This window comes from Aotus nancymaae, unplaced genomic scaffold, assembly GCF_030222135.1.
Source record: "Aotus nancymaae isolate 86718 unplaced genomic scaffold, 86718_ANA_hifiasm-v0.15.2.pri h1tg000003l, whole genome shotgun sequence".
NCBI lineage: Eukaryota > Metazoa > Chordata > Mammalia > Primates > Aotidae > Aotus > Aotus nancymaae.
The window spans coordinates 432,807-446,347 of NW_026988414.1; the positions used below are offsets into that span (position 1 = coordinate 432,807).

General features: G+C 43.6%; 1 protein-coding gene across 17 annotated transcripts in view; it reads left to right on the plus strand.

Moving 5' to 3' along the window:
• The window catches only part of RAPGEF1 (Rap guanine nucleotide exchange factor 1), a 156,790-nt gene that overhangs the window by 24,469 nt on the left and 118,780 nt on the right, over positions 1-13,541 (plus strand). For 3 of the 17 annotated variants that reach the window (XM_012457938.3, XM_012457939.3, XM_012457940.3), the window contains exon 1: positions 3,914-4,164. The exons of 5 other annotated variants lie outside the window; for them this stretch is intronic. In XM_012457938.3, coding sequence (XP_012313361.2) covers positions 4,101-4,164 — 64 coding nt within the window. In that variant the 5' untranslated portion in view covers positions 3,914-4,100. Of the gene's footprint in view, positions 1-3,910; positions 4,165-13,541 lie in introns of those variants that run through there. 9 more of the 17 variants (XM_012457946.3, XM_021674093.2, XM_012457937.3 and 6 more) reach the window with 8 other exon arrangements.

A 13,541-nucleotide genomic window follows, 5' to 3' on the forward strand; every position in this document is an offset into this window, starting at 1 on the left:
TATACTAAGAGAATGAATTATTCACTAGAATATTGCAATGGATCTTACTCTGATATGGGGGAGAAAATCCCTAGTGAGGGTAAATAATTTTTTTCAATGTATTGTATCTAAAGCTTAGAGATTTATAGATAATAATAATAAAAACATCAACAGTAGCTATTCTCATTATCTGCTGTGTACCAACAAATTTTAAACATCTTTATTTTATTTTATTTTTTTAAAGATGGGGTCTCGCTCTGTGGCCCAGACTGGAGTGCAGTGTGCAGTCACAAATCACTGCAGTTCTGACCTCCTGGGCTCAAATGATTTTCCTGCCTCAACCTCCCACATCAGCCTCCCACGTCTAAATATCTTATTTAACCTTTAAACTGCCCTATGAAGTAGATAGTATAATTGTACACATGAATGTATGTGAAAATACATGCGGAGAGGGGAAGATTCTATCTCATAGTTGCTCAGCTAAGAAGGGCCCACACAGATTCAAACCAGGCCAGCTGGCCTTCAAAGCCAGTTCCTTCACATTGCCCTCCTGCCTCCTCTGGTCATGGGGAAATGGGCAGCAGAGGTTTTCCTAGCCAAGGATAAAGATTTGGGAGCTGGATCTGGCCTTCAAACTAAATGTCCAGCCTCGATCCGTACCCTTCTCTGAAGAATCTGTGAAATGGGGGAGGGGCTAGTTGGAGGAGATGTTCTTGTGAATCTGCTTGGGTTTTACAGAGATGTGGGGTTTGTAGTAGTCATACGTGAAGGAGTGACCTTAATAACACATGGTCAAATCGGGTCTGATTGAAGGCAGTTCGTACAGCCACAGCATTCTCTACATATTTGTGCAAGGCTTGGAAACTCATCACAGTGGCTGTGCAATCAGCCTTCTGCTTCTTGTAACAGCTCACTTTTGATTCTTCCCATTTGTGAAGAATCAAAAAAGTCTTGTGTTGTCTCCCTGAAATGTGGGCTGGAGATGGGTCACTTGCCCAGATTGCAAGCATATTGGTCTTGGGGGATGGCTCAATTTTTTTTTTTTTTTTTTTTTTTTTTTTTTTTGCTTAGTCTGGTACATTGCAGAAGGGATGACTATGACTATAAAAGACACTTTCTCAGCTGGGGATTAGAGAGGAATTCTTAAGATTAGATTATTCTGTTCCTCTCTCCCTGAACAATTCCCATTGGAATAAGTGTGTGGGCCAGGGGGATGGGCATGATTACCTGAGAAGTGATTGGACCACAGGGGTCAGTCTTGTTTCAGAGCTGTTCTCTCAGGGAAATGTCCAGTTCATGCTAAAGTTTCGTTTATAAATTAGTTGTTTGGAACCTAGGGTGCATTTTCTCCTGGAAACACCATCACGAATGTGTTGGCCCCCAGCTAAGAAACAACAGAGCACACACCAGAGCCCAGGTTCTCTAACTGTGACCCATTGATCTGTGTGTGCACAGGCACTGAGAGGAGCTGCCCCAGGCACGGCTGCTGACTTCAGGGGCTTCGCACACTGATAGGGAGGAAACTCCAGGGCTGGGGAGGGGTGGGGAAGTGGAGGAAACAGCGCCTGAGCTTCCCACACCCTCTGACTCTTGCTTGGAGAGGAGAGTTTACTTATGGATTAGAAACTCTTGGCTAACACATTCCAGGGGGTCGGGACAATCAGTGTGTGTATGTTGGGGATAATTCTCATTGGTTTATTTCATCACCTATCCACCCATTTGTTCAACAGTTATTAAGTACCTACTGTGTACTCGGTATTCTGCTGTGCAACTGTTAGGTTTCACGGGACCCCTCTGGTGTTGTGGGGGTTCCCTGTGCTTTGTTCCAGTTCGTGGCTGCAGTTTAATCTGGGGAGGAGCCTGGGGGCTCTGTGAGGGAAACGGGGAACCTCTGCACGCGTGCTCTTTCCTGCTGCCTCACTGGCGACGGTGTGACAGACACGTGCTATTTGCTTTGCCAAGTTTGGAATCTGTGACTGTGATTTTGCAAAAATTGTCTCTGTATTGGTAGATCAAAATAGGAAGCCTTTCCTAAGTGAAATAGTTCGTATTTTCATACGAAAATAGGTGGACGTGCAGTGGCTCACATCTGTAATCCTAGCACTTTGGGAGGCTGAGGCAGGAGGGTCACTTGAGGCCAGGAGTTTGAGATCAGCCTGGGCAACATAGGAAGACCCTGTCTCTACAAGAAACTTTAAAAATTAGCCAGGTGAGGTGGCATGCACCTGTAGTCCTAGCTCCTTGGGAGGCTCAGGCAGGAGGATTGCTTGGGCCTGGGAGGTTGAGGTTGCAGCAAGCCATGATTGTGCCACCACACTTCAGCCTGGGTGACACAGCAAGACCCTGTCTCCAAAAAAAAAAAAAAAAAAAAGATAAATATTCACCAAGGACTTCCTGAGTTTCAGGCAGCATGCTAAATACTTCACAAATGTTCTTACAGCTGAGGAGGTGGAATTGGAATTATGCCCAGTTAACAGATAAGGAAACTGAGGCTGCTGTGCTCAGCTGGCAGAGCCAAGGGCAGAGCCAGGATGTGCACTCAGGTGTTTTGGCTCCAGAGCTTGCATTCTTTTTTTTTTTTTTTTCTTGGAGACATAGTCTCGCTCTGCCAGGCTGGAGTGCAGTGGCGTGATCTCAGCTTACTGCAGCCTCCACCTCCTGGGTTCAAGTGATTCTCCTGCCTTAGCCCCTCCATGTAGCTGGGATTACAGCATAGTGCCACCATGCCTGGCTAATTTTTGTGTTGTTAGTAGAGAGGGTTTCACCATGTTGACCAGTCTGGTTTTGAACTCCCAGCTTCAAGTGATCCACCCACCTCGGCCTCCCAGAGTGCTGGGATTACATGCATGAGTCACCTAGCCCGGCCCAGAGCCTGCATTCTTACCCATATTATGCTATGGGGATTCTTTTTTTTTTTTTTTTTAGATGGAGTTTTGCTGTTGTTACCCAGGCTGGAGTGCAGTGGCGTGATCTCGGCTCACTGCAACCTCCGCCTCCTGGGTTAAGGCAATTCTCCTGCCTCATCCTCCTGAGTAGCTGGGATTACAGGCACACGCCACCTTGCCCAGCTAATATTTTGTATTTTTAGTAGAGGCGGAGTTTCACCATGTTGACCAGGATGGTCTCGATCTCTTGACTTTGTGATCCACCCGCCTCGGCCTCCCAAAGTGCTGGGATTACAGGCATGAGTCACCTAGCCTGGCCCAGAGCCTGCATTCTTACCCATATTATGCTATGGGGATTCTTTAGGAGTTTTTATAACCTCAAACTCTGGGACTGAAGTAAATGAAATCTTTTCATCTACCTCGGCATTGTCTTCCTTTTTACCAAGAATATATGATTGATTTCATTCCCTTCTTTTCTTCCAGAAAACCCATTGTTCAGAATTTATGTAGTGTAGCCCTTTCTCCAGCAAAATTGTTCCCCAAGTGCAGTGGAAGTCTGGAACTTGAGGTTACAGATTCTTCGCTGTGTTCGTCCCCGTGTTTTCTTCTGTGGAGTCTGAGGTGTAGCATGTGTTTTGATGTTTTGTTTTGTTTCGTGTTTCCCTTGGAAACACAGTATTAGTGAAATCAGCTTGTTTTCTCTGACAGTTCTTGTTGCGTGGTGCACACTGGTCTGAGCATGGGACTCTGAAATAGAAGGTGTGGCATAAGGGACTGTGTGAAAATGTTTCTCCTGGCATGCCGCAGAATGGTTCATTTATGACTTTCAGCTTTTTGATCACCTGATTCCCCACTTCTCCCATGGGGAAAAGTGGTATTAAAAGTATTTTGAAATAAAATTCACCCTCCGAGCCGCTGCTATGCTGATGAGTAATAAAGTGTCAAAAGAATGCCGAGGAACAGCTTCTTAATATAGACCATTACTGAGACGCACCGGTAGGGCGATAACAAGCCTTTTCTTCTGATTTCCTCCCTGGAGCCAAAGGGATTTTGAAAGGCAAAGACTGTTCACAGTGAAATTCCTCAAGCTTCCCTTGTGAGGGCTGCATGGGCTCTGGTGCTGGGTGGTTTGGGATGTCCAAGAGATGATCCCCTTTCAGCCAGTGACTCGGCCCTCAATTGCCATTCAGGAAAGACGCCGGGCTCGGGAGGGCCCTGTGATCCTCTGGCTTTAAAATGGGCAATGCTATTGAAAAACAGAAGCCCTTGAAACGAAGCCATCTGTACCCCTGGAAACAAGGTAAGAAAGCCCTGGGCTTCCTTTCCAGGAAGAAGCAAGGAGGCAGTCTCCTCTGAGAGACTGGCCGAGCCCCAGAGCCGAAGTGCCTGGGGAATCACCTTCCAAAGCAGAAAGCACTGGCAGTCCAACATGGTTTCAAGAAAATTCACAGTTCTCCTAAGGAATAAGGTGATTCCTCTCTCAATATGATGGCTTGGTTTGGCTGAGGGTTTAGTTCAGCTCGAGATGTTTCATTCAGGGCAATATGTGTCTATTGAAAATACTTACTTTTTATGAAATATGCCAAGTCAGCTGCGTGTAGGGGCTCACATCTGTAATCCCAGCACTTTGGGAAACCGAGGCAGGCAGATCACTTGAGGTCAGGAGTTCAAGTCCAGCCTGGCCAACATGGCGAAACCCTATCTCTACTAATAATACAAAAATTAGTCGGGCATGGTGGTGGGTGCTTTTAGACCCAGCTACTCAGGAGGCTGAGATGGGAGAATCGCTTGAACCTGGAATTTGGAGGTTGCAGTAGCTGAGATCATGCCACTGCACTTTAGCCTGGGTGACAAATTGAAACTGTCTCAAAAAAAATGAAATAAAGTAAAATAAATATTCCAAGTTAAAGTTTTGGTATCTAGGAGTTTGAGGCTTTTGTGATATTTTTGGTTTAGAGAATGCTATTAACAGCTTTTAAATATATAGCACTTCCAAAATTTCCAAAGTACTTTCAAAGTACTTTCTGTAAAATCTTACATTTATCCATCCTGGACACCCAGGAAGTGGGACAGCAGCCTCTCCTAACACCTGCTCTGTCTCTCTAGGGCTTGGGTTCATGTCAGCTGGAGGAGGAGGAAGTTGGCAGGGCCAGAGAGCAGTGCAGTGGTGCATTTGGGAATCCAGGACCTTTAATAGTGTCTCCATGCATGACAGTCTTCTGACCCACTCAGCGGCCTTTTTTCATAGTTATTGACTTATTGACCCAGGAGGCTGGCCGGCCATCAGGCATGCCAGAGATGACATGTGCGAAACTTCGCCAGGTCTTTCCTCCTCTCGCCAGAAGAAGTTGCAGTAGCATTTGATCTGTAGCAAGACAGTTTGTTCACAACTGCATATATTATAGATGTGTTTATGAAAAGAAAAACTAGCTGGAAGAAAATTCATGGAAATGTTAAGAGCAGTTGTTGTTTGTAAAATGATAGATCTTTTTCTTTTAATAAAAGAAGGTAGGTTGGATGCTAATTTACTGTCAGGTTCAAGCCCTTCTGACTGTCCTTGAGTCATTCTTTTGTCTGACATGTTACTTTGGAAAGGGTACTCCTTAGCATTCCTTGATTAGATCCTGGTTTGAACAATTAAAGACAATGGGGGGACAGTTTGGAAAATTTGAATATGAACTCCATGTTGGATTAGAATGAGGAACTGTTGCTCATGTGATTTTGTGTGATATGGTTCTGAGTCATGTAGGAGTATTTGCTTTTTTTGAATAGTCATGCTGAAATATTTAGGGGTGAAGAGCTATACTGTCTATCATTTACTCTCTAAAATCATAATCATTCTCTGGTTTTCTCTGTGTACACCTTAATAAATTTGTATGCCTATTCTCCAATTAAAAACAATACTGTAATCTTAGCACTTTGGGAGGCCAAGGCAGGCAGATCACATGAGGCCAGGAATTTAAGACCAGCCTGGCCAACATGGTGAAACCCTGTCTCTACTAAAATACAAAAATTTGCTGGGCTTGGTGGTGCACATCTGTAATCCCAGCTATTCAGGAGGCTGAGCCCTTACGCAAGAGAATTGCTTGAGCCCAGGAGGCAGAGGTTGCAGTAAGCTAAGGTCATGCCACTGCACTTCAGCCTGGGCAACAGAGTGAGACTCTGTCTTGAAAAAGAAAAAAAATATAAATAAAAAAATAAAATGGTTCAGTAAAATATACCGTATAAATAAATGGGGACCTAAGATAAGCAAAATGGGATAAGTTTAACAAGTGTCAGAGTCCAGATCATCGATATATGAGATTTGTTATACTTTGTTTCAGTATTTTTACACATTAAAATAAAGAACCAGGCCGGGCCTGGTGGCTCATGCCTGTAATCCCAGCACTTTTAATAGTCATACTAAAATAGTAATACCACCTACTCAGGAGACTGAGGTGGGAGGATTGCTTGAACCTAGGAGGCGGAAGTTGCAGTGAGTTGAGATTGCACCACTGCACTCCAGCCTGGTGACAGAGCAAAACCCCCGTTTCAAAAAAAAAAAAAAAAAAAAAAGAATCCCAGGCCACCAGCATGACCCTCCCAAGCACTTTGGGAGGCTGAGGCAGATGAATCACGAGGTCAAGACCAACCTGGCCAACATGGTGAAACTCCGTCTCTACGAAAAAATGCAAAAAAATAGCCGCCTGTAATCCTAGCTACTCAGAAGGCTGAGGCAGGAGAATTGCTGGAACCCGGGAGGCAGAGGTTGCAGTGAGCTGAGATTGCACCACTGCACTCCAGTCTGGGCAACAGAGCAAAACTCTGTCTCAAAAATAAATAAATAACCAGTTCTGACTTAGTCGTAGTACTGTTTCCTTCAGAATGAGCTTTAGCAGACACTGGTATTTACTGAAGCCGACCAAGATGCAGCACGCTTCTGAGTTCAGCACCGTGTGGGCTGGTATCTCCAGCCACCCAGGAGAAAATCAGCGTTGATCCAGCTACTTAAAAGCACCACTTTTCAGATAGAAATTTAATATATTTACTTACTTTTGGATTGTCTCTGGTTCTCCTTCGAAAACCATGAGTTAAAACATCTGAAAATTTTCATTGAAAGCGGCTGGGTGTGCAGACAAAAAGAAAGGTTTTATGTTTCATTTTGTTTTGTTTAGTTGTGTTCAGTAATTTAAATGAGAGGAGTGATAGGACCACTGTTGGTGATTTCAAGATCCCCAGTGAATTGGAGATTAAAAAAAAAAAAAAGAACAGAACAACTCATGGCCCATGGTTTTTTAAATCTTCACAGGTCCCGTTAACCAGGAGCACATCTTTGGCACATAGTGTTTTGTTTATTTGGGCGGATGGACCCAGGGACTGAGTTTGTCTCCCCAGTTCAAAGTCTGTCTCAGAAAGAAAAGCCATTTTTCATATCGTACCATGCCCTGCTGAGGAGTCGAAATAACAGGGCTGGGGAGGGGTCCTTCACAGTTGTTCTGTTTGTCTTTGTCTTGAGAGGTTGCTTACGTTTTGGAAATGGGATTATAAAACAGTGTTTAGGAACTGGAATTAAAGATTCCCAGTAAGGCTGGGTGCGGTGGCTCACACTTGTAATCCCAGCACTTTGGGAGGCTGAGGCAGGCAGATCACTTGAGCTCAAGAGTTTGAGACGAAGACCAGCCTAGGCAACATGGCAAAACCCCATCTCTACCAAAAATACAAAAAATTAGCCAGGCATGGTGGCGTGCATATGTAGTCCCAGCTACTCAGGAGGCTGAGGTAGGAGGATTGCTTGAACCTAGGAGACGGAGATGGCGGTGAGCTGAGATTGCATCACTGCACTCCAGCCTGGTGACAGAGCAAAACCCCCATTTCAAAAAAAAAGAATCCCAGGCCACCAGCATGACCCTGATCTGCATCCCACATTCAACGTGGTTGTGAAATCTTGGTGGATGAATGCTCGCCCCAGGTTTTAGGGCAAGTAGCACTGTCTACTTTAGGGACAAGTACATGGGAATCCCAGGCATATCATCATGTGGATTTGCTACAGGCAGTTGGGGCAGCCCAGGCCGGCCCCTGATTTCTGCTGAGATGCCCCTGTGTTAGGTGCTCCGGAGAATAAGACTTTAACCAGAGCCAAAGATGGTTAAAGGAAGGCAGGCCCAGATTGCATTCCAGAGGCGAATTTAAAGGAAACTGTTAACTGCCATTTAGGTCATTTACGTGTGCTTCCATGTCATACACCTAGGGGGTTGAAAAGCCTCAGAGGCAGAACGCCAGCGTGAAAAACGTGAATCTCACAGCCTCTACCTGCTGTCGCCCTATAGAGTACTTTATGCCTGCTAGAGAAGCTAGACAGTGCGGGACTTGTACCCGATGAGGGGACCATTATGCTGTCTGACTTGTGGTTCTGGTTTTTGTTTTTTGATAGCTCTCAGGACAAACCCCAAACATAAGAAAATGTTTTTTACAATAATGGATGCTTTTCGTGGTCCAGGAATCTGACTCATTTGCATTACCATAGTGAGTTTTAGCAGGCCCCAAACAAAAAAAATTAAGATGAGAAGTGGGATGAGGCAGTGGCTCAAGTGTGATCCTGAGAGTTTCAGCCAGAGTTCTGTCCCAGCCTGCTTTCCGACCTTGAACAAAGGCATTTTCTAATGCCAAATGCTCTCACTTTCCTTGTCCACAGTGGCCTGTTCCAAATGACTGTATCGTATTGTGTTGTTTAATTCACATCCATGGGATTTTTTAATTGATCTGTTTACCACTTGATTGTAAACCACCTAAGGGCTGGCAGTTGTGGGGTTCATTGTTTTGTCCTCAGCACCTGCACAGTGCCTGGCACATGTGCTCTCTGTGAGTGCTCCCTGGCTGCAGTGTTGCCGCTGGTATAAAGGAGGGTAGGCATATGCAGGGTGCACAGTGCACAGTGGACATGCAGTAAGTAGTAGTTACCAGTGCCAGCAGGTGGATTTGGGACTTGGAAGGTGGCAGGTGGTTATTTGGGACCTGGAAATGTTCATTCTTAGCCTTTCACTGCCCAAAGTAGAAATACTGGAGAATGAAAATAGGTATAGTATACCTTTCTCTTTCCCACAGCAATTCTGAGTTTGCAAACAGTAAATACATTGATGATTGTTCAGTTGCAAATATTACTTCACAAAAGCCCCTCTTAAAGAGTCAACATTTAGTTGTTGATTCAGACAGCTGGGAGAAACTGAAATTTAGAGCTAAATTGAACTTCTCTGGAATAGGCTTATAATCCTGCCCTCCCAGAGGCAGGCGGGCAGGCGGGCAGGCGGGCAGGTGGGGCAGGCAGACAACCTGGCTCTTTTCCTTCCTTTCTTTCCTTTTGTTCCTTCCTTTTCTCTCTTTTTCTCTCTTTCAACATAATTTGGAGAATTGCTCACAGTATTCATTTTGGCTCATGGGAGTACAGCACTGACAGAAGTTTCCTTGGGAATTAAAAATTGCAGCAGTAATTGCAAATTGAATTGTTATCTCCTTTAAAAATCCCAGCAGCTCGGGGCCATACTAGCCTGGTAAATGGAAATGTTAATGATTTGCGTGTTTGTACACAGTGTGGGTGTGAACGAATAAAATTAACACCCTTAGTAGAAGAGCTGACTATAAAAAGCTTCAGCCTGCAGACCTTGGCGGACTGTGGGGTTTGCTGTGCTGGCAGCAGATTGGCAGGCCCAGGTGGGACTGGGGGCGGGAGGGTGAGCTGAGGATTTGCCTCACTTCTGAATGCCAGTGTTTGCTCTGCCATAGGGGCAAATTTAGAAATGTTTGGATTCCAGTCAGCAAAGGTGTTTAGACTCGCCTCTGCATGCTAGATTGTGAGGTAGCATCTGGGGCAGCTGGATGCTCGTGTGCTAACTAATTAATATTGATCTGGAATGCATACGGGCTGGGTGCTGCAATAACCACAGGCTCAGTGCCTTCTAGCTAATAAGTAAGGCAAGACAAATTACTTCACATTTCCAGGCCTGTTTCCTGATCTCTAAATGAGATTAATAATAATGCGTACTCTGAAGGACTATTGTGAGCACTAAATGAGATAATTCACAAAAGGGATTATAGCCCTTAGCGTACAGTGAGCATTTAATGAATAATAGTGATTCTTGTTATCATGCATAACATAGTAGAGAGAACCCTGGATTTACCAGGTCCATGGACATAGATCATAGGACTGGCTTCATCGCAATCCCAGTGGCTGTGTGAGTTTGGGTAATTGTCCACCCGTTTCCTTCTCTCAGTTTAAGGTATCACATGCCTATGGTCTTGAAGGACCCCTTGCGGGCTGACCATCAGCATTGGTCACTGGCTTTCATATCTGCAAGCTCCTGGAGCATTCAATACCTGCTTAGATGTCATCGGTTTGGCGGCTGAGCTGAAGGATCACAGGAGTGCTCTTAATTGTGTTGAATTTCTTTGAAAATTTCTTTTGGACTCTGAAGCCCAGATGCCAGGGTTGGAGTCTTTGTTCTCCCACTTTCTAGTTGGCTGACCTTGGGCAAGTTACTTAATTTCTGGGCCTCAATTTCCTTATCTGCAAATAGTGCCCACCTCATAGGGTGATGTGGATGAAGGAGTCTGTACATGTGCAGTGTTAGAACAGTGCCCGGCATGCAGTAAGTATTCAGTAAATGTTTATTATTGTTACTACTATTAGGTCACATATAGAGAAGTTACGTTTAATTTTGGTTGAAATGATGTTACATTATTAAAGAAAAACATTGCAACAAATGGACAAGACAAGAAAATGCATGTTGAGTGGCTAAGCCTAAAAGACATAAAAGAACAGGCATGATGGCTCACACCTGTAATCACAGCACTTTGGGAGGCTGAGGTGGGAGGATCACTTGAGCTCAGGAGTTCAAGACCAGCCTGGACAACATAGTGAGACTCTGTCTACAGAAAATTTTAAAAAATTAAATAAAACTAACTGGGTGTGGTGGCACACATGCAGTAGCATGATCATGACTTACTACAGCCTCTGCCTCCTGGCCTCAGGTGCTCCTCCCTGCATTCCAGCCTGGGCAAAGCGAGACCCTGTCTTAAAATAAATGAATGAAAGAATGACCTAAAACATAGTGAGCCAGCAAAAGTGTTAGTAGGTGTCATTATTCTTTTTCAGAGCTGCTGCACATTATGCGTATTTTTCAGAGTTGTCATGTGCAAATAATTTTGTTTTCTTCTAATTTTATGCCTCTATGTGGTCTTAATAGCTGAACTGACTGTGACATTCCATCATGTTACTGTTCCATAACTTATGAAATCATTTACCTGCTGTTGAATATTGAAATTATTTCCACTTTTTGCTGTTGCAGGTCAGATAGCAGTAAGTAGCTTCATTAATACAGGTTTGTGATTCTGTTGGATGATTTCCTTATGATAAGTTCCCAGTGTAAAGTTCCCAAGCCAGGAACATAGAAATAGCTTTAAGGATCTTGCCTTGTTGTTTTCCAAAAGCAATGCATTTCATGAGTGATGCATGAATTTACCAGTTAGTCACAAGCACATCGGCATTTGAAATATTACCGTTTTGAAATAATTCCTCTTGTCGAACTTAAACTACACTTACAAACACCATTTTGATGAATTATCTGATGGCCTGGGACTCAGAGAAACGGTATGAGAAGTTCAAAAGCCATTATCAGTGTTAAGAATCCATTTTGTTATAAAATTCTAATTTCCCACAGTCATTTGCTTTGAGCTTGACTCACTCTCATTCAAGTGCTGAGTTTCATAGAAAAGAGAAATGAGGCTTTATTTAAGTGTACCCAGTTACCATCACAACTTTTATCTTCTGCCTCCCAGAGAGCAATGATTATTAAATACTTGAATTTCTTCACATGAAAGAGACAGAGTGAGCCGAGAAGTGTTATTAACATTGTTAATGTAATGCTTACTTTAGGCAGCGTGACTAATGACCCTACAATCCCTCTTCCGCTGCGCTTCTGTAGAGGGCAACTGCTTATGTATGACGAGAGCACCAGTTCAGTTGTTAGGAAAATAGAGACATTCAACAGCTTGCTGGGAGGGCTGTTTGAATCAACAAGTGCAGAGCGTCAGGATGGTGGAGTGAATGTAATGGGCAAGGCCATTGGTTCATCAATGACGTTAGAAGCCATATTGGGATGTAATCATAAACTGGTTCAGGGTAGGAGAGAAAGGTAAACAAAAGATTATTTAACATGACTTTGGAATCACATTGACACCTTGAGCTAGAATAGAAGAGTAAACATCTCTCATCATTCCCAATTTTGCCAGTGAAGACACTGAGGCTTATAGAAGTGAAGTAACTTATCTGAAGCCCTGAAGCTAGTGTGTGGCTTTGAGTCTCCTAAGTTAGGATAGCAATATAACAGTGATATAATAATGCGTGTAATAATATAAAACCATACAACATACTGTATATATTATGATTTTATATTTATATTTACATGTTACAGGATATTCAGTACATTGTATATGCAATCCATTATGTATTGTATCGTATGTAATACGTGATATGATACAATAATATATGTAACAAGGATACAATAATGACATATTGGGATACAGTTTTTTGATAATGCCAGTGGCTTCCTGTTTGCTAGGCATGCCACTGAAAGGTCTGTGTATATTAGGAGCTTCCATTTGGGAGCAGTTTTGACATTACTGTAACTAAAGTGTCCCAGAAATTGTTTTTTCTTAAGTGAAAGATCAGATGTTAGAAACTCTAGGTGTGACAGAATTTTTCTCATGAGAAGTGTGGGTGTAGCTTTGGGTGTGGGTAAGAAAAGGGAAGGAAACTTCATTCTGTCATCAGATATCTCCAAATTTAGAACAATATCTATCCTTAGCCATTGGCTTTCAGATATGCTTTGCCCTGGGAACATGCGTAAAATACATTTCCGTGTATGGCTATTTCTTTCCCAGCTGTATAGAGGATGTCACCATTATTTTAGATAATAACCATGGCCAGTGGCCACTTTATCTCTAATTACTTTTCCAATCACTTTTCGCTGATTGCTTCTAAGGTGCACTTGATGTCAGATGTCGCTTTTTGCTGAAATACCTGGGTGACTGTTTCAGGGGGCCTCGTGGACTACCAAGGAGTTTGCCCCCAGGGGTTGGTAAACTTCTACAAGCGCCAAGTCATGAATATTTTATGCTTTGCAGGGCCAAGAACCAAAATTAAGACTATTATGTAGATACTCATAAAACCATTTAAAGTGAAATCATTTAAAAATATGAAAACCATTCTTTACTTGCAGGCTACGAACAAGCAGCCTACACAGACAGGTCCTGGTGGACTTGGGCTGTGGGCAGAAGTTTGCCAACCCCTGACCTGCAGTGTGGCTTTGGTGTTCTGTCATTCTTACTCTAGAAACCAGAAGCAGGTCACTCATCAGTTTAAAAAGGTCAAAGAATCTTGTGATTTACAGGCCAGACAGCACTGAACCATGACTCCCCAACTGCCTTGTGTTTGATTGGGGTTGCTCAGCGCACCTTGCAGCTTGTCCATCACACACACATTCAGGTCTCCGCCTACGCAAATGGAGACCTCCTTCTCCTTCTCACCACCGTAATAAGGAGAAAACAGACAGTGGAAGGTTTGTAGAACCTCATGATTGACTATAGAGGCTTTCAGTATTTTTCCTTTGCCATTAAATGGGACACTGTACTAAAAAAATTCTATTG